The 27,564-nt window shown below is 49.7% G+C and overlaps 2 protein-coding genes and 1 long non-coding RNA gene across 3 annotated transcripts; 2 read left to right on the top strand and 1 right to left on the bottom strand.

Moving 5' to 3' along the window:
- Nucleotides 1-6,623, top strand: LOC127208076 (C-type lectin domain family 10 member A-like). The gene is made up of 10 exons (XM_051167448.1): nt 1-187; nt 3,598-3,744; nt 4,582-4,698; nt 5,096-5,191; nt 5,277-5,348; nt 5,570-5,641; nt 5,769-5,855; nt 5,951-6,102; nt 6,180-6,286; nt 6,439-6,623. The coding sequence occupies exons 2-10, from the start codon at nt 3,636-3,638 to the stop codon at nt 6,596-6,598; spliced, it is 972 nt and encodes a 323-aa protein (XP_051023405.1). The 5' UTR covers nt 1-187; nt 3,598-3,635; the 3' UTR covers nt 6,599-6,623.
- LOC127208078 (uncharacterized) lies at nt 62-24,842 on the bottom strand. The gene is made up of 3 exons (XR_007833057.1): nt 24,647-24,842; nt 22,994-23,140; nt 62-131 (listed from the first exon to the last, which is right to left on the bottom strand). It is a non-coding gene; the product is annotated as an uncharacterized LOC127208078 (long non-coding RNA).
- Nucleotides 22,907-27,251, top strand: LOC127208075 (C-type lectin domain family 10 member A-like). The gene is given in 9 exon segments (XM_051167447.1): nt 22,907-23,049; nt 23,964-24,066; nt 25,232-25,348; nt 25,746-25,841; nt 25,927-25,998; nt 26,176-26,247; nt 26,375-26,461; nt 26,560-26,711; nt 26,815-27,251. Coding segments are annotated over 8 exon segments (1,071 nt in total). The 5' UTR covers nt 22,907-23,049; nt 23,964-23,999; the 3' UTR covers nt 27,223-27,251.
- The last annotated feature ends 313 nt before the right edge of the window (nt 27,252-27,564 follow it).

The following is a 27,564-nucleotide window of genomic DNA, read 5'->3' on the forward strand; positions in this document are numbered from 1 at the left end:
GTTCCCAAAACAGAGCATTGGATCTCCAGACACAAAGGAGTGGGTGGGCTCTGACATGCTTGTGGCTTCTGCTTGGCCCCGCCCATATCCACCCTCCGAGATATAGCTCTCCACTCTGACTGACTTCCCACCTCCAGTCACTGCTGTCCAGGGAAGCTAAGAGTCCCAGTCTCCAGACTTCACACCGGTAACTGGGCTGGGGTTGCCAGGGAGATGTGCTGGGGGTGGGGGCGGGATGCAGGGAGGAAAGAGGGCTCTAGGCCTTGGGTGGAAGGAAGTGTGCAGATGTGGAAGGGGTTGTGTGAGACTGGGGACCACACCCTTCTTCACTGGATTCTATTTGGGTCATGGCAGCCACAACCCCTCGTCAGACGAAGACTCCACTTCAGCCCTGTCTTTGGCCCTGTCCCCACCTGGTTTCCATCCTAACTCTAGCTTTATTACTAACCCCAGTTCTTTCCTTAGCAGGCTTTTGGGGAAATTCTAGATCCAAACTATAGTTCTAACCTGAGATACACATGTTCATGTATGTAGGTGAATGTATACGTGCACGCACATGCATGTGGAGGCTAAAAAACAACCATGGCTGGAATTCCTTAGGAATCATTTACCTTATTTTGTGTGTGTGTGTGTGTGTGTGTGTGTGCACACATGCATGCGCACATATGTGTGTGTTGTATTGTATGCATGCATGTGCACTATATGTGTAGATGCACTTATCCATGCACACATGTGTGGAGGCCAGAGGTGAACATCAAGTATCTCCCTTCATCACTTTCCACCTTATTTTTTTAAAGACATTTTCTCTCACTGAACCTGAAGTTTGTCACTTGGCCGAGTCCATCTGTCAGTGATCTGTCCCTGCCCAACTCCCACAAACATTGGGGTTACAAGAGCGTCTCACCGCCTTTACATGGGTGCGAGGGACCCAAACTCGGGTCCTTGGGCTTGTAGAACAAGTGCCTCATCCACTGAGCCATCTCCCTGGTCCTACATCTTATTTGTTTGTTTGCTTTTTGAGATAGGGTCTCTTACTGACCTGGAACTTGCTAATTAGGCTTAGCTGACCCGGCGGCAAACTGCAGAGATCTAGCTGTCTCTGCCTCCCCAGAGACTACAAACATGACATCATGCCTAGCATGACGCCATGCCTAGCCTTTTCCTTCCCTTGTTTAAACCCTATTTATTATTTGAATTATGTACATTTGTGTGTCTCTATATTGGGTGTGTGTATGTGAGTGCAGGTCTCCTCAGAGGCCCAAGGATTTGGTTCTCCCTGGGCCTGGAGACACGGGCAGCTGTGAGCTGCCTGGTGTGGGAGCCGGGAGTCAACTCAGGCACCTGCAAGAGCATTACACGCTTTTAACCACTGACCTGTCTCTCCAGCCCGATGCCCAGTGGTTTCACATGGGGACTGAACGCGGATCCTCATGTCTGCATGGCAGGCACCTCAGGGACTGAGTGTCCCTATAACTCCCTAGCCCAGCCCTAGCCTCAGCTCCAAACTGAATCTTCACACGGGTCCTGCCCCAAATTGGCCATGCTCAGCGGTTTCCTTCCAGTTTTGTTGCAAGCTTAGTCCCAATTCCTTCTATGCTACTGACTGCATACTGATGCCAGCCTCAGTATGAGACACAAAGTCAAGTTCAGCTCCATTTTAGACCCAGAAGTAGCGCTTTTTTTTTTTTGAGGTCTTAACATTTGATTTTTATTTGCAAATATTCCAAAGAATAGTGTGATCTTGCTAAAGTCTTTATTTAGAGTGGTAAGTTCTAAATTCTTTATATTTTATATCTTTGACTTATACACCATCATAAAAATTAGCTGTTTGTTTATTACACACAGACACACACACACACACACACACACACACACACACACACACACAAATTATTTGTAAGTAGCTATGAAAATGTTAAGAAAGGTTCTGAAGACCATGTATTCCAAGTGGTCAAATTGGTTCCTGAGATATTAAATAGATACTGTGGGAAAAAAACAAAACCAAAAACAAGTTTTTGGGCTATCGAGGTGGCTTCTGGGTAAAGGAGTTTGCTACCAAGCCTGATGACTTGAGTTCAGTTCCTGGAACACACATTGTGGAAGGAGAGACCCAACTCCTAGTAGTTACCCCCTGACTTCCATGTGTTTACTGTGCACATGTGTGTACCGCACACATGTATGTACCGTGCACATGTGTGTGCCGTGCACATGTGTGAACTGTGCACATGTGCACACATGCAATAATTACAAATACATGATAAACCAAAAAAACCTTCCTGATTTCCTAGCATTTTTAAATGATGGACTAAACAAACAAACAACAACAAACAAACAAACAACAAACAACAAACAAACAAACCCCGTTTTCTTGTTCTATCACACCTTCCATGCTTCAGAACGGAAGTGTGGTAGGAGGCCTTTCAGGAGGCAAAGGCAGACACGCCATCTCAGGCTCCCAGAGTAAACCGAGAAGAGTGCCCTCCTACACATGGCGTTTGCCAGCAGTGTTTGAGGGTATCTGTGCGCAGACTGTGGTCAGACAAGGCCTCCTTTGGCCCTAAAGAGACAGTATGTTGTCATCTTTCAAACACTTTGTCACGTTGGCTAATGCTGCATGGGACAAAGAACAGAGAATCGTATGTTCTTAGCTCCAATGTTGCTGCCACACTCAGGCCCAGGCTCCGCTCCTCCTCAAAGGCTGGTCCAGTTCTGACTTCCTGTCTGGCCTCTGTTGCAGACCTGTGCCTGTCTCTGTCCTCATGGCAAGCCAGGCTCAGTCTCAACTGGAATACCTCACTGCACCGCACCGCAGCACACAGCACCGCACCGCAGCACACAGCACTGCACTGCACCGCACCACACTGTGCCTCACCGCACCACACAGCACCACACTGTGCCTCACGGCAGCACTCCGCACTGCACCACACCACACCACACAACACGGCACTGCATCGCACCACACAGCACCACACCACACCGCACCGCAGCACCCCAGCACTGCACCACACCGCACAGCACTGCACCACACCGCACCACACTGCACAGCACTGCACCACACCGCACCACACTGCACCACACCGCACAGCACTGCACCACACCGCACAGCACTGCACCACACCGCACAGCACTGCACCACACCGCACAGCACTGCACCACACCGCACAGCACTGCACAGCACTGCACCACACCGCACAGCACTGCACCACACCGCACAGCACTGCACCACACCGCACAGCACTGCACAGCACTGCACCACACCGCACAGCACTGCACCACACCGCACAGCACTGCACCACACCGCACCACACCGCACAGCACTGCACCACACCGCACAGCACTGCACCACACAGCACAGCACTGCACCACACCGCACAGCACTGCACCACACAGCACCGCACCACACAGCACGGCAACACACAGCATCGCAGCACACAGCACCGCACAGCACCGCACAGCACCGCACCACACAGCACGGCAACACACAGCATCGCAGCACACAGCACCGCACCGCAGCACCGCCCTCAGATCTGCTCTACTTCTTGTCTCCTTCTTGGGCCTGGTTGTACCCCAAACTGAACCCTGGTCTCTCCGTTTCAGTTCTGACCACCCCAGAAACGCCTTGTGTTTGTCTAAACATGACAGTGACGTATGAAAACTTCCAGAACTTGGAGAGTGAGGAGAAAAACCAGGAGAATGGAAAAGGTGGCAGGAAAGGAGGAACAAGGTCTCCTAAGCGCGCGCTAAGTAAGTTAACCAGTCTCTGCTGTGCCTCTCACTAGGCACCAGTGCGCTTAGGCGCGCTCCAAGAGCCCGTTACACTGCGCGTACAAGGTCCTCAGAGAGACTGGTACAGGAAGGCCTGACCGATCTGGCTTCCTGTGCTTTGTGGGGGAAGGGAGGTGTGCACGGTGTGTAGGTGGGTTTGAAAAGCCCATCCTCTGCACACACAGTCATGGCCTGGCTGTCCCCAGCTACCTCTGTGAACTGGTATTATTCCTCCAATGCAAGCTCTCACAGGGCACCACTGTCCTCGTCTGTGTGGGCTCGACATCTGTGCTTTCCCACACTTGTGCACATGAGTCCTGCCAGTATGAGAATCTTCTATGAGTGAGGACATATGTGGTCCGCGAGAGGTGAGAGGTGGAACACCCCCACCCCATCTTATCCTTCCCTTTTACCGCATTACCAGGGCCGAACAATTACCCCTAGGTAGGTCGCTGGGGGCCACACCTCCTGTGTCTTTCACACTCTAACTCAGAGGTTCTCAACCTTCCTGATGCTGCGACCCTTTAATACAGTTCTTCATGCTGTGGTGACCTCCAGCCATAAAATTATTTTGTTGCTACTTCATAACTGTAATTTTGCTACTGTTATGAATTATAATGTAGATAACTGATATGCAAAAGTGTCTGATATGTGAGCCCCATGGAAGAGTTGTTCAATTTGCCCCGCCCCTGCCCCGCCCATCCCCTGCCCCGCCCCTCGCCTCGCCCCGCCCCCACCCGAGCAAAAGGCATCAAAACCCACAGGTTGCAAACTGCTGCTCTAGTCCTTTTAATCTGACCCCCTTTTCTCTTCCAGCGCCTCCTCCTCCTCAGTTCTTCCTGTGCAGCGTCCTCTCCTGGACCCACCTGCTCCTGTTCTCTCTGGCCCTCAGCCTCCTGCTGCTGCTGGTTGTCTCTGTGATTGGATCCCAAAGTGGGTACTCAAGGTGGCAGGGAGCAGAGGAGTGTGCCGGGCAGGGTGGAGGGACACGCCCTTAGCAGGGGCAGTGAGGGTCATGGCGAGCACAGGGTTAACAGCCAGAGGAACATACTGGACAGTGACCTGAGTGGGGACACTGGTGGGGACAGGAAGGACACGTGGTGAGGGTGGCCACTGGCCATGTGTCACTACTTTGCTTGGGATCTACCCCTGCATTGCCTCACCCGCTAAGCCTCGGTTCACGCATGCGCAATATTGGGTAACAACAGTGCTGCCCCACTGGGTCTCTGTGAGGGCAGAATGCTACTCTGCACACAAAGTGCCCTGCTCACTGCTGCCACAGAGGGGACCTGAGCAATCTTGGTTCTCCTCATCCTGTCGCCCTCCTCAGACTACCAGTTAAGGAGGGACCTAGGTGCCCTGAGAGCCACTTTGGCCAACACCACCTCCAGCACAAAGGCTGAAGTCCAGACCCTGACCTCCAGGGGTGAGCTGGGCTCTGACTGGGCTCTGGGCTGGAGTGGGACTGGGTAGGGAGGACCGAGTCCTGAGCTGCAGACCCTGTTCTCCAGGTGACAGATTGCAAGAAAATATCAGTTCCATGAACAGGGAGGTGGAGGATCACAGGAAAGAACTGCTGGCAGGTGAGAGGCTCTGGTCTCTAAGAGTGTGCTGAGGGGCGGGGCCGAGGGCCGGGGCGGGGCCTGAGGTGTGGGCCGGGCCGGGGGGCGGGGCCTGAGGTGGGGGCCGAGGGCCGGGGCGGGGCCTGAGGTGGGGGCCGGGGCGGGGAGGGTGGAGCCTGGGGCAGGGCCTGAGGTGGGGGGCCTGGGGGGTTGGTTCCTGGTGCTGAACTGTTGTCTTCCAGGCAGAAGCTTGAGCCAGAAGGTGGCTTCTCTGGAAAGCACAGTGGAGAAAAAGGAGCAGGCGTTAAAAACAGGTTAGGCCGAGGTTCCCTTGTCCCCTGGGAGGAGGTGAAGAGGTGTGAGCACGTGCAGTGTGTGTAGAAATTCCTGAGCAGGTGCCACCGCGGGAGCGCTGCTCTCACTCCCATCTGTGTGTCCCAGATCTATCTGAAATAAGTGCGCGTGTCCAACAGCTGGGGAAGGACCTGAATGTCCTGACGTGCCAGCTTGACCGCCTCAAAAACAACGGTGAGGAGGGCGGCGAGGGGCGTGGGTCTCCCGAGTCCCTGGCTGATGTCACCCTGTGGTGCACCTCAACCCCTGTACCCCCTCTGATGCCTCAGGCTCGGAATCGTACTGCTGCCCCCGTCACTGGACGGAGCATGAAGGGAGCTGCTACTGGTTCTCTCAATCTGAGAAGTCGTGGCCTGAAGCCGACAAGTCCTGCCAGCTGGAGAATTCTCACCTGGTGGTGGTCAACTCCCTGGAGGAGCAGGTGACGTCTCGGGAGGCTCTTCTCAGTGTCGTCTGTCAGAAGAAGTCAGCTCCTCCCTAATTTTTCCCTCTCCTCAGAAATTTATTGAGGACCTCAAGGGCCCTGTGCACTCCTGGATGGGCCTCACGGACCAGAATGGGCCCTGGAGATGGGTGGATGGGACCGACTTTGACACAGGATTCAAGTATGTGTGCTGCCTACAGGTTGCTCCCTCTACCTGGGACTGTCTTAATTTTTTTTTTTTTTTTAAGCATGTGACCCTGGAGATTTAGGGGCAGCTTCTGGTAACATGGCTGAGGGTCTGGCCTCCTGGAGCTCACAGCTGCTCGTTTTCAGGAACTGGAAGCCACAGCAGCCGGATAACTGGCACGGACACGGGTTAGGAGGAGGTGAGGACTGCGCCCACTTCTCTTATGACGATGGCCGCTGGAACGACGATGTTTGCCAGAGGCTTTACCATTGGATTTGTGAGATGGAGCTGGGCAGAGGCAGCTGAGCCCCTTCCGGTGCCTCGGAGCCTCCGTGCCGTAAGCCGGAGGCGCTGGCATTGGTAATCCCTGCATCTTGGTATCCCCACCATCTTGGGGCAGGTTTTCTAGGACTTTAAGGGGTAGATAAGGGATGGTATCTGAGTGGTGTGGTGTCTGGAAGGGTGGGGTTACCCGAACCCCGACACCGTGCACAGTGTGCAGCCGTTATTGTCCACTTATGTTTTAGAGTAAATGAAGAGAGATACATGTTCTGTGAGTTGTCCAGTTGTCGGTGGTTAGGAACTAGTGGGGAGCTAGCTGGCATTGGGAAGCCTTGGGTGGGTGCCGGCGACAAGGGAATTGAATGAGTTTGGGCCAGATGATCTGGCTAGGAGCGCACGCCTTTAATCCCAGCACTGGGGAGCCAGAGGCAGACAGATCTCTGAGTTGGAGGCCAGCCTGGTCTACAAAGTGAGTCCAGGGCAGCCAAGGCTACACAGAGAAACCCCGTCTCGAAAAACCAAAGTGGGGTGGGGGAAAGAAGGCCCATTTTGTTATTTATGGGTACATAAGCTTAGGGAAGTCATCCTGTCATCCAAGCCTCTGTTGTCACATAGGGTTACTGCTGCTCAGTTGTCTGTGGCCCTGCCTCCCCGGGGAACTGAACTACTCCAACAGTGCATACTTTCAACGCGCTGAATGGTCTTACTGGTCAGTTATATTCATCACAAGAGAGCAGAAGACGATACATTCGCAGACAGGCGATGTGTGATATAGACATACCGCCCAGAACCACCAAACACTTGATGACAACCAGGCCCTCAGAAAAGAAGCGCAGGGCCCGCAGACTCTTGTGGAATAAGCAGCAGGCACAGAAGTAAGTCCTCAACTAAACATGAGCAGGAATGATTCTCTGGGCATGATAGAAATAAACACAAAAGTCCATCCCAAAAGACTTGACAAAACAGATAATGTTTTCCCCCCCTAAATCATTTTGGATGTAAGAGAAAGTCAAAAGGGAAACGTCAAGTGACTTGGAAACGAAGTGTGTGTGTGATGGGCTGGAGAGGTCGCCCAGAAGCTCAGAGCTCTGGCTGCTTGTGCGAAGGGCCTAGGTTTGGTTCCCAGCACTGGCGTGGTGGGTCCCAACCATCCTTAACTTCAGGTCCAGGGGATCTGATGCCTGTTTCTGGCCTCCAAGGATGCGAGGCACACATGTAGGACACATCTACACAGGGAAAGTACTCATCAAACAAATAAATCTAATTAAAAAAAAGAAAGAAATGAAATATGTGACTATCCGAGGCAGCCCTCCGGTGAAATACGTGTAGCCATGTGTTAAAGATTCACGGCAGCTTAATCAGAATCAGTTATGATCAAACCCAGGAGGCTCAGACAGAACCAGGAACCAGGGCGCACGCCGCTGGCAGCTGGAAGCCAAGGCAGGACTCGATGCTTGAGGCCAGCCTTATCTAAAAGTGAGAGCCTTCTCCCTCTCTCAAAAAAGTCCAAGAAAGAATCAGGGAAAAAAAAAAAGCTACATAAAAGAAAGCAACTAAGCCGGGCAGCGGCAGTGGCACACGTCTTTAATTCCAGCACTCGGGAGGCAAAGGCAGGCAGATCTCTGTGAGTTTGAGGCCAGCCTGGTCTACAAAGTGAGTCCAGGACATCCAGGTCTCTGTGTAACAGAGAAACCTGTCTCAAAAAATAAAATAAAATAAAACAAACAACAAAAAGGTTTATTTTGACTTTCTTTACTCTAATTCCAACATAGTGCTTTTAAGTCTTAGCCACAGTAACACATTGAAAGAAAATAAAAGGGAGACAAGTAGGAAAAAAGATGGACTTAGACTGTCCTTAGTCTCAGACAGTATGATCATATACATAAAAGGCGTCAGGGGCTCTGTCCTGTAGGTTGATAATATTCTTCAATGGTAGAGACGTATCTAGCCTGGGGTCCCATCCTCAGTACCGTGAGAATAAATAGAAACACAGTAAGTACTCCATCACAAAACTGTCAAGCATGTTAAGCAGTTATAGGATCCAAAATCAATTTGTAAAAAGCAGTTATCGTAAAGGTAACTTTTCTTCACCAGATGACGGGATGAGATGAGGGTCAGACCCAGAGTATTTCTCTGTTCTAACTGTCCCCAGGCCTGAAAGCAGCCACACTCTCCCTGCCTTCATTTGGTAACTGGGTAGAGTGTTTCAGCCCCTGAGACTTGCTGCTGAATGAGCTCACCCTTTCTAGCTCTTTCTGAACTCTGGCTGGCTGGTTCAACTCAGCTGTTCTGGCTCAAACTCTTCTCCAAGATGACTGACTCAATCTGGCTTCTCTCAGCTCCTCACTGAATAGCTCTGCTTGGCCTGTTAATTCTGGTAATTTGTTCTTTCTTATTCTCTGACTTAGCTGCCTCTGTACAAACTCATGAGTGAACTAAACTCCACTGTACTGCACTCACTCAGCTGAACTTCACCAAACTCAACTCCACTCAATTGGACTGAATGAATATCAACTGCCATGCAAGCTGCCACTGCCTCTCACCTGACTCCCCACTGACTGCCAGCTGACTGGCCTCAACTCAACTGCACTCAACTGAAATACACCGAACTGCCTGTAATGTACTGAACTCAACTTTCTTGTAGTGTCTTATCTACTGAACTCCCTGCTGTATTCTCCTCCACTGTATTGTCTCCTCTCCTCTCACCACCACCCATGTGTGCTGCTCCCTTCTAAGTTGCTTCTCCTCCCTCCCTCTTCTCATGAGGGTTCAGTGTATCCTATCTCTGACTCATGTCAAATCTTTCTCTGATTTGCCACTTTGTCTTCCCCTCAATTAGACAGCACTTTCAAACATGGCTGCTTCCTTCTACAAACTAACCTTTGCTACAATGTTTGGGGTGAAAGGTGTGTGGTAAGGGATGGGGTGTCTATATTCTAGCTGGAGGCATTAAAAGTGTGTGGCATGTTTGCATTCCAACCAGATCACACACACCTCGGTCTTTGGATATGATCCCTCCCCAGAGCAGCCATGTTGCTGCATTAAAATTCCTCTACAGTTATCTTTTTTATATACCAAGAGTGAACATGCAGAGAAAAAAAAAAAATCAAGAAAACAATCACAGAGAAGAGGAAGACCCAAATTGATAAAACTCAGGTGTGAAAAGTGAAATATTACATAGGTACTAATGAAATTCAGAAGATATTAGGGCATACTGTGAAAATCTATATTTGCATAAATATATAAGTTACCACCGGCTAAGTCCATTCAGCATGGCTTGGGTAAATATCACCACTTGGTGTTGGATAATCTATGAATTGGAAAAGATAAAATAGATACATTTCTAGACATACATGATTTACTCAAGTTAAAACAAGAGGATACAAACAACTTAGTAGATCCATAGCAAGTAATGAGATTGAGGCAGCAATAAAATGCCTATCAACTAAAAAAGACAGGAAAATAAAGTTTTCAGAAAAAAAAAATGAATGGAACTGGAAAATATAGTGAGTGGTGAAATCAAGGCCCAGAAAGATAAACTCTATATGTTCTTTCTTGTATGTGACTCCTAGCTTCAATATTTTAGATTTGTGTATTTGGAGTGTCTGTGGTGGTTAGGAGGCCAGAGAGGACCCATGACAGGGGTACAGGGGAGGAGGCCCTGCAGGTAGGAGACTAGTAAATCACATGTGATACAAGAAGGAAAAAATACTGGGATGTGTTGAGATTTAAGCTGGGCATCTGGAGAGATGGTTCAGTGGTTAAATGCACTTATTGGTCTTACAGAGGGTCCAATTTTGGTTCTGAGTACCTGCATGGTAGATCATAACCATCTGCATCTCTAGTTCCAGGAGACTCGACACATGGTGTGTGTACAAACGTACAACCCGACGCTCACACAAAAGTAAATTAAATTAGACAAGAATTAAAGTAGCCTCCCTCCCCACCCCTCGCCACGGCGGGGGTGCTGCCGTGCAGCCACGGGCAGGAGGGTGATCCCAGTTGAGCCCCCAAATGTTATGGGTTCAGGAATAGCCACACATTAACCATTCAAATACCAGACTCAGATTGATGAAAGCTTATTGAACTCTGAACAAAAACTGACTGGTTAGGGCCACAGCTTGGATTCAGGAACCAGACCATGATGCTGGTCTGTTTCTAAGGCAGGCTTTTTATATGAAAAACCATAACCAGGTAACAACCAGGTAACCAGGTATAGGAAGCATGTGTGTGTGTGTGTGTGTGTGTGTGTGTGTGTGTGTGTGTGTGTGTGTGTGTGTGTGTGTGTGGTGGAGGGGGAAACATTAAATCATTTTGACTAGCTAAACATAATTTTGTTCTGAGCACAATGTATCAAGGTAGCTAGACAAAGCATTTTAAGCTGATTGGCTAGGCTATAGGCTTGGGGACTTTCCAGTTCCCCACTGTTCCGGGAGAAGGCAACAGAGCAGGGTGTTTTGGTCTTAACACTAATAGAACATACGTTTATCTTTAACTCAAGAAGAGCATACATTTATCATCTATTGTCTTATTCCAAGCAGCAAGTATTGAACTGCCCTGGTCTCGGGCATGAGAACTTGAACTTAATTTCACCTTATGCTCAAAATTAAGACTTGGAGGCAAAACAGCTTCTGATTAGTTAAAGGTGACAACAGGTGTTAACAGAGGAGCCACAGTTATGCTAGGAATTAAATTAGGTCTCAACAGAAGGGCTATAGAATTTAAGCAGGCTAAACAGGTTACAACATGTTAAGGATATATAATTTATTGCTGATTTCAAGGTTAATTCCATTACTATCCGAGGACAGACTGTGTCATTCTGGGTTCTCTGGAGGAATAGAACTGACAAAATAATATCTACATATTAAAAGGATTTATTAGAGTGTCTTACAGGCTGTAATCCAGCTAGTCCCACAATGTCCGTCTCCTGACAGAAAGGCCAAGAATCCTGTAATTGTTCACACAAGGCCTGTGGTCTCATCAGTCCCATTGGAGTCCTGGAGAACAGATGGTCTTCTGTCTTGGTTGGAATCCCAAAGAAGTGGATTCTCTACTCCCAGTGGAGGAGTGCCCCAGCAACAGCACAGATGAGCTTACCAGCATGAGTGAGGGCAAGCAGGCAAAGACAGAAGCTCCCTTCTCCCGTGTACTTTAGTGTGGGCAGCCACCAGCAGGGGTGGCCCCGATTTAGGATGAGTCTTCCCAACTCAAATGACCCGATCATTACAGGTAGGCCCAGCTTCTTGGAGATTAATTGATGCCAGATGCAGTCAAGGTGACACCAAGATCAACCATCACACATACCGGATGCAGCCGTGGTCCTCTTGTCTTGTGGAGGTCTGAATTGTCCCCGACAGCATATAGATCTGGGGAGGTTGCACGTGGAATTGAAAATGGTGTGTGTTCTGCCACTGTAACTGTTAATGACATCAGTCAGCTTTAGCTTGTTGAAGGCATTTTAAAAAAATCCTCTAAGGCTGGGTGTGGTGGCCTTTAATCCCAGCCTTTAAGTAATTAATTAATTAAAGATGCACACCTTTAATCCCAGCACTCAGGAGGCAGAGGGAAGTGGATCTCTGTGAGTTCAAGGTCAGCCTGGTCTACACAGCGAGTCCAGGACAGCCAAGGCTACACTGTTGGTGTTAATTTAAAGGTAGAGTCTAATAAATGTTTATTATTAGTCCTATAATTATTATGGTGATATTTCCTAACCTGCTATCAATCAATAAAAACACGGGCACCTGTTATATTTTAAAATAGCCTTGGTTCACCTGGGGCAGGGCAGATATTAATCCCCTAAACTGCCTCCCATATCTCTCCGCCCCAATCCCACGCCATCTGCTTCTAATAATTTCTATCAAGCTACCTCCCATCCATAATCCCAAATACTCCCTAATGTTCTTCATCTGGGTCAACTTTTCCATCCATGCCAGCCATGTGCCTCTCCTCCACCTCACCCATGGTGGCAGCCTCCTTCCTCCTCCTCTTCCTCTCTCATCTCCTTCCCAAGATCCTCTTCTGTTCTCTCTGCCTGCTTCCTTTCCCAAGATCCTCTCTATCCCAAAAGCCTGCAAACCTTAGCCACGCCTCTCCCATTTGCCCTGCCCAGGTGTGTTGGCTTTTTATTGGTCAAACAGGAATAAATTTTTACACAAGGTTACAAACATTTTGGGGTATGTGAGTCTGCTCATTTGGGCAGCAACCAGACCAACCCCCAACACTACCCAAAGGCACCTTGTCTTGAAAAACCAAAAAGAGGGGCTGGAGAGATGGCTCAGAGGTTGAGTATTGGCTGCTCTTCCAGAGGTCCTGAGTTCAATTCCCAGCAATGACATGGTGGCTCATGACCATCTGTAAAGGAATCTGATGACCTCCTCTGGCATGCAGGTGTACATGCAGATAGAGCACTCCTACATTAAAAATAAATAAATAGGTAACCAAAAAGAAAAAAAGTATTAAAAAAAAAAAAAAAAAAGGCCAGGCGGTGGTGACACACGCCTTTAATCCCGGCACTTGGGAGGCAGAGGCAGGCGGATCTCCATGAGTTCGAGGCCAGCCTGGTCTACAGAGCAAGTTCCAGGACAGCCAGAGCTGTTACACAGAGAGAGAAAAAAAAGAAAAAAGAAAAAAGAAGAAGCAGAAAGGTTAGTTGAGCCTGTTAGTCTTCTTGTGGCATTCTTGTCCCCTCTGGGTCCCTCTATCCTCACCCCAACTCTTCCACAAGATTCCTAGATCTCTGTCTGATGTTTGGCTGTGGGTCTCAATATCTGTTTCAATCAGCTGCTGGGTGGAGCCTCTCAGAGGACAGTTACCTTGGCTCCTGCCTGCAAGCACAGCAGAGTATTGTTAATAGTGTCAGAGGTTGGCTCTCTCCCATGAGGTGGCCTCAAGCTGAGCCAGGCATTGGTTGGCCATTCCCTCAAACTCTGTTCCATCTTTATCCCGGAACATCTTGTAGGGGGCTGGGGGGTCACAGAGACTGAACCACAAACCTAAGAGCATGCATGGACTGCAGCTAGGCCCCCTAAATTCTTAGAGGCAGCTTGGTCTTCGTGTGGGTCCCCTAACAACTGGAGCAGAGCTGACCTGGACTCTGTTGCCTGCTGTTGATCGCTTTCCCTTAGCTGGGCTGCCTTGTCTGGCCTCACTGGAAGAGGATGCACTGAGTCCTGATGCTGCTTGAAGTCCCGGGATGAGATGCAGGAGTCGGGGACACGCCTCTCTGAGAAGAAAGGGAGGGAGGGTGGGGGGCTGCAATTGGGATTTAAAGTAAATAAGTAAATAATTTAAAGAGCAAAAATACCAAACAACAACAACAAGAAGTCTTACTTGCAATAGCAAAATCAGAAGGGGGAAAAAGAAAGAAAGAAAAACAGAAAGGGCCGGGCGTGGTGGCGCACACCTTTAATCCCAGCACTTGGGAGGCAGAGGCAGGCGGATCGCTGTTAGCCTGAAGCCAGGACAGGGTGAGTTCCAGGACTGTGAGACCCTGTCTCAAAACAACAACAAAATCAGCAAGGATTTGGGAAAGAAAGGTGTTTTTTTGTTTGTTTGTTTGTTTGTTTGTTTGTTTTGTTCGTTGACTGGAAAAGGGTAGATATCAGAAGGCTCAAAAGAAGTTATAGAAGATCAATGACGGATACATTGTGCAGAAAGAAAATGACATATATATATATATGATTAAGTTTGAAAATTTAAAGAGAAAATTACAACAAAAGAATGTGAAAGTGGGTGTTGGTGGCACACACTTTTAATCCCAGTATTGGGAGACAGAGTCAGGTGGATCTTTGAGTCAGATCTTTGAGCTCAAGACTAGCCTGGTCTACAGAGTGAGTTCCAGGACACCCAGGGCTACACAGAGAAACCCTATATTAAAAAAATCAACCAACCAACCAAACAAACAAAAAACAGACTAAACCAGGCATTGGTGGCACACGCCTTTAATCCCAGCACTGGGGGCAGGAGGCAGAGGCACGTGGATCTCTGTGAGTTCGAGGCCAGCCTGGTCTATAAATTGAGCCCAGGACAGCCAGGGCCTCTGAGACAGATAAAGTGTGTCTTCAAAAACAAACAAACAAAAAAGTGGGGGCTGGAGAACTAGCTCAGTGGTTAAGAGCACTGCTGCTCTCCAAGAGTATTGGGGTTCAATTCCCAGCATCCACCTGGCAGCTCACAACTGCCTGTAATGCCAGGATCCACACTCTCACACAGACTTACACGCAGGCAAAACACCAATGCACATAAAACAAACATAAATATGTTTTCCTTTTAAAAAATTATTCACTTTACATCCCAGTCACAGCCCCTCCCTCCTCTCCTCCCAGTCCCACCTTCCCTCCCTGTTTCCTCTATCTCCCCCTCCTCTACTCCTCAGAGAAGGGGAGCAGAGCCCGCCTACCCACCCACCCCAGCACATCAATTCACATCAGGACTGAGGGCGTCCTCTTCCCCTGTGCCCTGTTGAGGCTGCCCCACCAAGGGGAAGTGATCAAAAAGCAGGCAACGAAGTGCATGTCAGAGTCAGCCCCCACCCCCCGCACTAGGGGACCTATATGAGGTGGAGCTACCCATCAGCTATATCTGGGTAGCGGGCCTAGGTAAATTATTTTGAAAAATATGTCTATGTTCCCTGCTTGTCTGTATGTGCACTGCATGCATGTAGTACCTGTGGAGGCCAGAAGAGGGCATCAGATCCCCTGAAACTGGAGTTAGTGCAGGTGCTGGTGAGCAGTCTGATGGAGGTGCTGGGACTCAAACCAGGAGAGGGACTCTAGGCCACTTGAGCAAACATGGCTGTGGCAGGCCTTGTCCTTGTCCTGCATCACCTCTGCCTTTCTTTGCTTTTCTTTTTTCTTTTTTGAGACAGGGTCTCTCTGTGTTAGCTTTGGCTGTCTTGGACTCGCTTTGTAGACCAAGTTGTCCTCGAACTCACAGTGATCCGTCTGTCTCTGCTTCGTGAGTGCTGGGATTAAAGGCGTGCGACACCATGGCCGGCTCCCTCTGCCTTTCTTAAAACCAACCCTTAGACTACATTTCTAAAGCTAGCCACCAAGGTCCCTTGGCCACCTCCTCCTCCTGAGGTGACCACCAAGGTCCAGCTGTTAAAGTATTTGAGTTCAGCAATAAAAACCCCCTTTGGCTCACCTAATTAACATGGGGGGTGTGGGGGGAAATAAATCCCCTTTAATGCTGAGAACTCGGTCTTGGGGGTCTTGAGCCAATACAAGCTCGTACATGCAGGTTCTCTGCGAGAGCAACGCGTGCTCCTAACTGCTGAGCCATCTCTCCAGTCGCTTACAGATTACAGTGCACTGAAGGACTGCTGGTCTCAGCACAACTCTCATTGCAAAGTCTGTTTGGTGAAAACAGCTTAATTGAGAAATATTTTGTAAAAGATTTATGATTTATGTGTGTGTGTATGCTTCTTCTCATGCAGGTGTCCGTTCCATAGAAGCAAGAAAAGGGCTTTGGGTCTCCCGGAACTCAAACTACAAGAGGTTGGGATCCACTCCATGTAGACGCTGGGAAGCGAATTCTGGTCCTATGAAAGAGCAGCCAGCACTCTTAATTGGTGCGGCGTCCAGACCTAATTGCGAAACTGATAGCCACAGCTTTTCTTAATCTTTTGTCATCAACAGTTTTGACATTTCTCAGAAATTTTCAAATTCATTGGAAAAAATTTTTTGTTAAGTTACCTTTTTTTGTTTTGTTTGTTTTGTTCTTTTTTTTTTTTTTTTTTTTTTTTTTTTTTTTTGAGACAGGGCTTCTCTGTGTAGCCTCAGCTGCCCTGGACTCTCTTTGTAGACCAGGCTGGCCTCGAACTCACAAAGATCCGCCTGCCTCTGCCTCTTTGAGTGCTGGGATTAAAGGTGTGTGCCAGCATGCTCAGCTCATTAAGTTTTCTTAAATATAGCTTTCTGATAAAATCAACACCGCTCTGTGGTAATTGCGAAACTGATAGCCACAGCTCTTCTTAATGTTTTGTCATCAAGTTTTGACATTTCTCAGAATTTCTCAAGTTCACTGGAAAAAAATGTCATTAAGTTATCTTTTGTTTGTTTGTTTTGCTTAATTTTTTCAAGACAGGGTTTCTCTGTGTAGTCTTGGCTGCCCTGGACTCTCTTTGAAGACCAGGCTGTCCTTGAACTCACAGAGATCCCACTGCCTCTGCCTCCCTGAGTGCTGAGATTAAAGGCGTGCGCCACCACGCTCAGCTCCTTAAGTTATCTTAAATATAGCTTTCTGATAAAAACAAGACTGCTCTGAGGTTAAATTGTATTTCTCCTAAAACTTACTTGGTAATTGGTAAAGAACTTGGTAACTGGTAAAAAGAATTTGGTAATTGGTGAAGGACTTGGTAATTGCTGATCTCCCATTAGCTGACACCCTCAGGCCCTGAGCAGAAGGCCGTGTGCCGGACCTGAAAGAAATCCAGGCTCCTGAATGGGCTCACGGTAGCTCAACTTTGATCGCACACTAGCCAGTCCCCATCCTCTGTCCAGAATCTGTAGGAGTGTCCTCACGTACCACAGGTAACATGTCACTCAAGCCTGCTTCCTCGTGGCACAGACCTCTCTCCTCCTGCTCTGCTAAGAGATCTCTTGACTAATGGACCTGAACTCTTTCGACCCCGTGCTATGCTGGGTGTTATTTTAGCCAGGACAGGCACGGCTACACACAGAGAAACCCTGTCTAAAAAAAAAAAAAAAAAAAAAAACCTGAAAGAGACAGACTCTCTTCCACGTCTCTCTGGAACCTCCCCTGCAATTCCTCCCTAAGGTCTAAGGTCAGTTTCAAAGATTCCTTGGAATTTGGAAAGAGAAAATTAAATCACTATAAAACTCACTGTTTTTTAATACAATCTCAGAAGTTTCCCCTCAGAGAGGCAAGACTGTTGTTGTTTGGCCTGTCCAGGAGCTCCCACTTGTAGTGCTCACCTTGTTTTGGTGTGACCCCAGAAGTCACAGAGACCCCATCAGAGTTAACTGCATGCTAGTCCCATTGCAGGGTAAGGATGCAGGGGATTGAGACTTGCCAGAGTCTGCTGCTTCTGCCTCCAGCTCTGCCCAGCTCTGCCCAGAAAGCCTACTCCTTGCCTGCAGGGGAGATGAGGCTCTCCTCATGGTTCACACGGCAGTGGATGGATTCTTTTACCTAGGTCGAGAGTCTTAGACCGCATACCCTAAATGTCTCCCAAGGGAAGCAAAGAGCAATTACGTCAGCCTGCCACCCTACTGGTGTGGCTTTCAATTCTTCTTCTTGTAGCAGAAGCTACTTTCAGGGCTGAGACCCCAACAGAGTTTTAAATAATACAAGACAGAGGCTGCCACAGGGCCACTCAACACAGCAGGCTCAGGTATAGACACTCATTTAAACACTGACTCACAGGTGTCTTCCTGTGGATCCGCCATGCCTAGGTTAAAAACAAAAACAAAACAAAACAAAACCCAATTAAACAAAAAACACTCCCTGATGAGGAGGAAACACAGACCGTGAGAATCCACCCAGCCCAGCCTCCCCAGGCCATCTTCCTGAGGTGAGAGGGGACCAGCTCTCCAACCCTGCTCCTCTTAGAAAGTCAGAAGCCAGGACCTTCAAATGACAAAGCCTAAGAAACTCAGCTGTGGACACTTGGAGATGGGGATTGTGCCCTCCGTCCCTTCTGACTCATGAAATATCAGCCTTAATGCTTCCCATAGGGCAAAATGCAGATGGCTCCCTGGGACTGGACGAGAACACAGCACTTTACTGGATCTGCTGTACCTAAGTAATAGGTTTGCAAAAATTGATCTAATTTCTTTAATAAGTTATGCCTGATTACACATTCAAATAGCCTTTATAAACAATAAATTTAAAAGGCCAATGATTTCTCCTTCTATAGCTGGTTTGACTGGACTCCATGACTGGCCACCTTGCTCACTGGCCCCATGGGTCCTCTTGCCCTTCTCTCCTGGCTTTTTTTTTTTTTTTTTTTTAAACTAATTGGCACCCAGTGCCTGACCCATGATAAAAATTAAAGATTTAAAAGCAACTATAAGAAATGGGAGGGGGTGACTAAGGAAACACCCTTTATCCTGGTTCCGTTTTGTGTTTGCAGTTCTCAGCTCTCAGATCTGCTTCGGTGACACATTTGACATTTCCATGGCCTTGACCACGATCTACGTGTATTACCTGAAATAATCAATGTTTCCTAAAATAACTGAAAAAAATATAAGTTAAATATCATTGTCTTGTTATGTCTGAAATAATTACTATGCTCTGCCAGGCATGAACATTTCAAGGCTACTCTGACCCTCATATACCTTTGATGTGAGATTTTTTTTTGCCTTTGAAAATGCTATACATACCCCCAAGTTTTGGCAAGAAGGGACTTGGAGGCAGGAGAGCCCTCGCTTGCCCAATGAAGGACTTAGGTGCTTTGAGTTGGCCTAGTGAGTGTGGTTGTCTGTATTTTTCTCATGTGGATTATCACGGTTTTCATAGGTGGTTGGAGAAGCTGGGATGTATTCTGGGGGATCTAGAAGGCCAGGCACACGCCCTCAAGTTGTCTACATGCCCAGATGCCTGGCGGTCTCTCACCACTGTCTCAGCTTGAGGCTCAGCACAAGCAAGCGGTGGAGGAGGCTACAGCCGGAGTTTCACAGGCGGGTGCTTGGCAAAGACTGGGAGACTTATTGTTTCGTCGTTAGCCATCTGCTGAGCTAAGGGACCAGAGACGTCAGGGCCACATCTGAGAAAAAGTAAAAAGTGTGTAGAATCAAGTCAGGAAAACCACCAAGCTAAAGCGTGACAGCACCAGCAGGAGCAACAGGCGACAGCAAACAGCCCTGGCGAAGAGGGATCTTATTCGCAGAAACCTGCTGCCTCCTGCCTGTTGGCCCAATACTGGACAGTTTGTGTGGAGATATCACAGGAAGCCCTAGAGCTCTCCGAATGGAAAGCTAAAAATCCCTCCTCCACACTTCGGGGTAGCTAATAGATAGTTCATATCCTAGATTTAGTCTGTGTCGGCTTCGCACTGGTCAGCTTTCTCTGAAAGAGACCTCATGAGAACAAGGCTTATTTTAGCTGATGGTTTACTGTTTTTTTGTTTTGAGTTTTTTGTTTGTTTGTTTGTTTGTTTTTGTTTTGAGACAGGGTTTCTCTGTGTAGCCTTGGCTGTCCTGGACTCGCTTTGTAGACCAGGCTGGCCTCAAACTCACAGCGATCCACCTGCCTCTGCCTCCCGAGTGCTGGGATTAAAGGCGTGCGCCACCATGCCCAGCTGGGTTACTGTGTTCTAACTTACACTTCTAGAGGATTCAGGCCACACCTGATGGGCCCCATTGCTTTGGGTCTGGGATGAGACACAGGTCATCCTGGCAGGATGGTATGGCAGTCAAAACCCCTCACCTAAAGCCTGGTGGTGGTGGTGGTGGTGGTGGTGGCGGCGGTGGCAGGGCACACCTTTAATCCCAACACTTCAGAGGCAGAGGGAGGTGATCTCTGAGTTCAAGTCTAGCCTGGTTTGCAGAGGGACAGTTAAACCTACACAAAGAAACTCCCCTCTCAAAACCAAACCAAACCAAACCAAACAAACCAAACCCTTATCCAAACAACCAGGAAGTGGAAGGGAAAGGGTTTGGGGTCCCATCATTTCCCTTAGAGGGTAATGCCCCTGTTCCCCCACTCCACCCCACCCTCCAATCCTCCATGTCCAGAACACATCTTGCTAGGCCTCACCTCTTAGGCGCTCTACTGTCTCCGTATAGTATCAAGCTGGGGACCAGGCTTCTAATACAGGGCCCAGGGAGGACGTCGCAGATCCAAAGTATAGCGCTGGTCTTTGATTCACAGCATGCCGATCAGAACACTAACAAAAGCAAGAGCTAATCCAAGTTAGAAACAACCTACGTGTTTAACACTAGGAAGATTGTCCAATGGGTGAACTGTTGTACCTGTGATTAACATAAGACGGGCAGCTAAAGCACGCTAGAGCCGCTGTGGAGGGAACTCTCCCACTTAGAAGGTATGGGTGCACAGTTTCAAGGCAGCCTCGGCCGGGCACTGGCCAGGCTCACTGAATGAACTGGAAATGTGTTTTGAAGACAGAACATGTTCAGAGCCAGGCCAGGATGGCAGGCAGCACAGGGGTTGACGTCTGTCTGTCTTCCTTATGAGCCTCTGGCGTAGGACACTCACAGAGCATTCTGAGCCCTGGTCCATCACACTCCATCGTGGTAGGAATACAACTGCTAATGTGAGGGGCGGCTGCTTGCTGGCAACGGACTCTTATTATAGGCATCTTCTTACAGGATTGTTTTTCTCTCAGTAAGCTATGGTGTTTAGGGCAACGGCAATTTAGCTTTTTAAGTGACAGCGACAGGGGTTAGGACTCTCTCTCTGATACCTGGGCTACACTGTGGAGAGGACTGCGGCCAAGAATATCAATCCGGCTGCTTTGTACAATATGGATTTCTTTAGGAAGCTGCCCTGTGACCACAGCTGCTCGTCAGTTCTCAGCAGCAGGTAACACTTAGCTCAAGCTGCACTTTTTACCATCTTAAGCCTCAGTGAATTCTAGCAGCCATTTTCACCCTGGTCAGCGGGAGGGTGGGGGTGGGGAATACTTCCCTCTGTCAGCTCAGAAGAGAGCACACACAGCCCATTGTTTGCATGAAGGAATATGTTGTGGCTAGCGAAACTGTCTCTGCTCACCCCCCTCCCCCTTTCTGGCTAAAGAAGCTGTTTGGCTTCACTGTTGTAGTTAGCGAGGGGAAGCCTGAATGGTCTGTCCAGACAACGCAAGCCAAGGCCCGACTAAAGGTCTCACCCAGATGTCCTTTTCTTTGGTTACTTTTGATTTTCACTGAAAGTAAAGCGGGCTGAACTGGCAACATGAGGAGGAGACAGCGGAGCAGCCGTGGCAGGAGGACAGGACAGTTAAATAATCCCAAAGAGTGGCCAGGCAACAGTGGCAGGAGGACAGTTAAATAATCCCAAAGAGTGGCCAGGCAACAGTGGCAGGAGGACAGTTAAATAATCCCAAAGAGTGGCCAGGCAACAGTGGCAGGAGGACAGTTAAATAATCCCAAAGAGTGGCCAGGCAATCGTGGCAGGAGGCAGAGGTGGCACAGGTAACAAAAGGACAGGAAAGGTTGAGAAAGGACCAACGCAAGGAAGAGACCTCAAGCCATGGTCACTGGAAGGGTCACATGGAGTTACTAAGCTCTACGGGCCACAGGTCTTGACTCCTGAGGCTTGAGAGCTGTGACACCAGCTGGCAGTTGCTGCTGCTACCAATAGTGGCTGCTAAGAGCTCAGGATTGTACAAAGCCCTGGGTGGCAGGCCATCAGCAACCAAACCCTGGAGCATCAGTCCCCTCCAATCCCAGTACCCCAAGTCATAATAAGTCTTCCCGCTAGAGCCTTGGTTGAGAACTTGAGCCAGGGCTTAGGTCTATGGTTTGCCAACTCATGACTTCTAGCTGAATGCAGTGAAGTAGTGAGCCCTTGCTAGTCAGATGCCGGGGCTCCCTATAGGAACGGGCTTTGGGATTAACGACTAACCCTGAGAAACTAGAGGTTCTTGGAAACAGAGACGCAGGAAGTAAATGAGGATTGCGAGATGTAAGAGAAAAACAACAGATTGTTCTTTCTGGTCACCCCCACTCACCACACACTCTCAAAATGAGGAAGTCATGAGAGCTCCCAGAAAGAAGAATGGGAGAAGACACGCCCTCAAGGATAAGTGCAAAGCTAGTCCCAAACCCACTCCAGCCCCCCACCTACCCACGCCCAACCTCTGCTCATGTACCAATTACCATCCACTCAGTTACTTACCGTTAAAAGTTGAAATTGGATGGCCCAATGTCCGGGCCCGCCGGACAATCAAGCGAGACCCCCGGACACCTAGGGAGAGAATGGGGGACAAAAGATGCAAGGAGCGGACAGCAAGTCAAAAAGACCTGATCAAGCTGACAAATTTTTATTTTTCTCAAACTGCTTATAAGCACAAGGCAGGATGTTGGGTGGGGGCAGAGGGGGAACTAGAGTGAGAGCGAGGTCAGCCCCCTGCTGCTGCATACTGCACAATGTTCCCTTCGTGGTCAGGTGGCGCTGTGCTGGCAGTTTCCTAGAAGCGTGGGACAGCGAGACCGGGCACTAACCTAGGTGAAACAGATCTGTATCTAGTTATTGAAAAACCTAAAGACAGGAGGTCTCCTGGAGAGTTCTCCGAGAAGTCTCCAAAAGGGAGGGAGCAGGAGATTTTTGTCAAGCAGAACACAGGAGGTCCAAATGTCATATTTGCTGAAAGCACCCCCATCAGCCCAAAATATAGACTGCTGGGCACAAAGTCATGTGCATTGGTGGCTTCTGCTTGGCCCCACCCACATCCACCCTCCAGGATATAGGTCTCCACTCTGACTGACTTCCCACCTCTGGTCGTTGCTGCCCAGGGAAGCTAAGAGTCACAGTCTCCAGACTTCACACAGGTAACTGGGCTGGGGTTGCCAGGGAGACCAGCAGGACAAGGGATATGTTGTGGGATGCAGGGAGAAGGGGAGCCTTGGGGCCTTGATGACCCTAAGTGGGAAGAGATACAAGAAGAGAGTGTAGGATTTAATTTCCCTTCGCTGTATTCTAGATTGGATTAGAGATGCCTCAATCCCGAGGGAGGACAAGGACCCCAGACATGGCCCCAGCTCACCCCCAAAGTCCAGCCCTACTCTAACCTCAGTTTCACCCCCAGATCCAGTTTGGACATTCAAATCAGCCCTGATCAAAAACTGAACACTATTTTGCTCCTAGTTTCACTGCTGGGGCCCAGTTCCTTCCACGGCTACAGTGTGAGCGGAGGTGTCAGTCCCAGGATAGGACCCAGCCTGGCCATGGCAGAGCCAGCAACACGTTGTTAGCCTTTCACCTCCAACTCCAAACTCAGGTGACCCATGGCACTAAGCCCCATTCTGAACGCATTTGCATTTCAGTTGCATGACACCCCTCCCCCTTTTTTTGTTTTTGTTTTTTGTTTGTTTTGGTTTTTCAAGACAGGGTTATTCTGCGTAGCCCTGGCTGTCCTGGACTCACTTTGTAGACCAGGCTGGCCTCAAACTCACAGAGATTTGCCTGCCTCTGCCTCCCAAGTTCTGGGATCAAAGATGTGCGCCACCACCCAGGGCTCAATTTTCAATTTTAATAATTTATTGATTTGACACGTGTGAGAGTTTTGCCTGCATATACATTATGCACACGTGTGAATGCTCTGAACCACTGAGCTTTCTCTCCAGCCCTTGCCAGGCCTTTTTCCGGTCTAGCTCTAACACAGTCCCAGTCTTAGCTCTACACTGCTAGCTTTCTCCTTGGACCCAGCTCTGTGCTAGCCTGGGTCCTGGTCTCTCCATTTCAGTGCAGGCAGCCCCAGAGGCCTTGTGTTTGTCTGAGCATGACAAGCATATATGAAAACTTCCATAACTCCAGGAGTGAGGAGAAAAACCAAGAGACTGAAAAAGGTGAGAGAAACACACGCGCGCACATACACACACACACACGCACACACACGCACATGCACATGCACACACATGCACACATACACACATGCATACATACACACATGCACACACACAAACACATGCATGCATACACACAGATATGCACACAAACATCACACACACACACCACACACACACCACACACACACCACACACACACCACACACACACCACACACACACCACACACACACCACACACACCACACACACCACACACACACACACACACACCACACACACACCACACACACACACACCACACACACACCCACACACACACACACCACACACACACCACACACACACCACACATACACACACACCACACACACACCACACACACACACCACACACACCCACACACATCACACACACACACACACACACCACACACACACCACACACACACCACACACACACCACACACACACCACACACCACCACACACACACACACACCACACACACACCACACACACATACACACACACCACACACACACACACACACACACACACACACACGCACGCACACTCCTTACCCATCCTCTTCACTTGTCCACTGGGATTTCTGTTGTCATAATCACTGTGCGTGTCCACCTTGGACAGTGTTGGGTTCTTCACTCTGGTGGACTCAGGACTTAGCACCGAGGGCCCATTGTGAAGAGGGCACAAGGTTCTCCAGAGCACAGGGCTAAGGAAGAGCCCAGGGACTTGGCTTCCTGTGCTCCGCGGGGGAAGAAGAGGTGTGCGATGCAGGTGGCTGGGTTTGGAGGGGAGCTCACTGATCACGCAGACATGCATGACCCGTTAGGGACCTGCGTGCTCCAATCCGTGTCCTCCCAGCACTGCCCACCCGGGTCTGATTTACATACTGTTGTGCTTGTTCCTGATCGGGTGTTAAACACGTCCTCAGAGGAGCGTGAGAGGCCCCAGAGCCTGCAGATTCGCCATGCTCCGAGGTGTCAAATGCCCGGGCACCTGGAGCCCCATGATTCTCTGGATGTGCCCCCTACAGAGCTTCCACTGTCCCCCCTCCCCGCCCCTGCCCCCGCTCCCCGGATCCTTCCCTTCCCGTTCTCTCACAGCCTGCATCCTCCAACTATTGACCCCCTTTTCTCTTCCAGCGCCTCCTCCTCCTCAGTTCTTCCTGTGCAGCGTCCTCTCCTGGACCCACCTGCTCCTGTTCTCTCTGGCCCTCAGCCTCCTGCTGCTGCTGGTTGTCTCCGTGATTGGATCCCAAAGTGGGTGCTCAGGGTGGCAGGGAGGACAGGAGTGTGCCGGGCAGAGTGGAGGGACACGCCCTTAGCAGGGGCAGTGACAGTCATGGCGAGCACAGGGTTAACAGCCAGAGGGGCATACTGGACAGTGACCTGAGTGGGGACACTGGTGGGGACAGGAAGGACACGTGGTGAGGGTGGCCACTGGCCATGTGTCACTACTTTGCTTGGGATCTACCCCTGCATTGCCTCACCCGCTAAGCCTCGGTTCACGCATGCGCAATATTGGGTAACAACAGTGCTGCCCCACTGGGTCTCTGTGAGGGCAGAATGCTACTCTGCACACAAAGTGCCCTGCTCACTGCTGCCACAGAGGGGACCTGAGCAATCTTGGTTCTCCTCATCCTGTCGCCCTCCTCAGATTACCAGTTAAGGAGGGACCTAGGTGCCCTGAGAGCCACTTTGGCCAACACCACCTCCAGCATAAAGGCTGAAGTCCAGACCCTGACCTCCAGGGGTGAGCTGGGCTCTGACTGGGCTCTGGGCTGGAGTGGGACTGGGTAGGGAGGACCGAGTCCTGAGCTGCAGACCCTGTTCTCCAGGTGACAGATTGCAAGAAAATATCAGTTCCATGAACAGGGAGGTGGAGGATCACAGGAAAGAACTGCTGGCAGGTCTCTAAGAGTGTGCTGAGGGGCGGGGCCGAGGGCCGGGGCGGGGCCTGAGGTGGGGGCCGGGGCGGGGGGCGGGGCCTGAGGTGGGGGCCGGGGCGGGGAGGGCGGAGCCTGGGGCGGGGCCTGAGGTGGGGGGCCTGGGGAGTTGGTTCCTGGTGCTGAACTGTTGTCTTCCAGGCAGAAGCTTGAGCCAGAAGGTGGCTTCTCTGGAAAGCACAGTGGAGAAAAAGGAGCAGGCGTTAAAAACAGGTTAGGCCAAGGTTCCCTTGTCCCCTGGGAGGAGGTGAAGAGGTGTGAGCACGTGCAGTGTGTGTAGAAATTCCTGAGCAGGTGCCACCGCTGGAGCGCTGCTCTCACTCCCATCTGTGTGTCCCAGATCTATCTGAAATAAGTGCGCGTGTCCAACAGCTGGGGAAGGACCTGAATGTCCTGACGTGCCAGCTTGACCGCCTCAAAAACAACGGTGAGGAGGGCGGCGAGGGGCGTGGGTCTCCCGAGTCCCTGGCTGATGTCAACCCCTGTGGTGCACCTCAACCCCTGTACCCCCCTCTGATGCCTCAGGCTCGGAATCGTACTGCTGCCCCCGTCACTGGACGGAGCATGAAGGGAGCTGCTACTGGTTCTCTCAATCTGAGAAGTCGTGGCCTGAAGCCGACAAGTCCTGCCAGCTGGAGAATTCTCACCTGGTGGTGGTCAACTCCCTGGAGGAGCAGGTGACGTCTCAGGGGGGCTCTATTTTTCCGGAAGCAGGGGGTAGGGTGGGGGGGGGTGCTTCTAGTCTAAGGAAATGGTTACCCCACCCTCTTCTTTCTTTAGAATTTTCTACAGAATCACTTAGCCAATGTGGTCACTTGGATCGGCCTAACGGACCAAAACGGGCCCTGGAGATGGGTGGATGGAACTGATTTTGAGAAAGGTTTTAAGTGAGTGTGTTTTCACATCTGCTCTCATGGCTTTTGCCTGGGCCACCTCTCTTTCCAAGGCTGTGGCCCTGGGGTAGATGGTAGAATGTGGGCATGTGGCTTTGGGTCTGGTTTCCGGTGGCCCACATCTGTGTTTGTTCATAGGAACTGGGCCCCTGAACAGCCGGACAACTGGCATGGACATGGGCTGGGAGGAGGTGAGGACTGTGTCCACTTCAACTCAGACGGTCGCTGGAATGACAATGCCTGCCAGAGGCGTTTCCGCTGGGTCTGCGAGATATCGCCGGCTAAGGCTGGCTAGGTGGCCGCGCCACGTAATTTATGTCTTTGGTGCCTCCAGCTATGAATGCCTGAAATTTGGAATCCTCCTGTCCTGTCTCAATGTTCTTGAGGATGTTTTTTTTAATCAAGAGTTTTAAGGCAAGGAGAAAGGACTGTGTATGAGATGGCTGGGGTGGTGTTTGGAAGAACGGGGTTATTGAAATCTGTGATATTCTGTGCAGTGTGCAGCCTATTGTAGGAAGCTTTCAAATGTAACAAAAATTAAATACTTTTTGTTGGTCTTGAGCTGTGTCATTCTTATGAAAACTGGGTAATAAGACAAAACGCTATCTATACCGCAATCTAACATTTATCCTCTTTG

The sequence above is a fragment of the Acomys russatus genome, chromosome 25 (assembly GCF_903995435.1).
Source record: "Acomys russatus chromosome 25, mAcoRus1.1, whole genome shotgun sequence".
In the NCBI taxonomy this organism is placed as follows: domain Eukaryota; kingdom Metazoa; phylum Chordata; class Mammalia; order Rodentia; family Muridae; genus Acomys; species Acomys russatus.

Bases quoted from the DNA above. Each gene is read 5' to 3' on its own strand.
- LOC127208076 (XM_051167448.1), top strand. From the start codon at position 3,636: ATGACAGTGACGTATGAAAACTTCCAGAACTTGGAGAGTGAGGAGAAA. The intron at 4,699-5,095 runs GTGGGTACTCAA...CGCCCTCCTCAG, and splicing joins CTCTGTGATTGGATCCCAAA to ACTACCAGTTAAGGAGGGAC. The intron at 6,287-6,438 runs GTATGTGTGCTG...GCTCGTTTTCAG, and splicing joins GACTTTGACACAGGATTCAA to GAACTGGAAGCCACAGCAGC.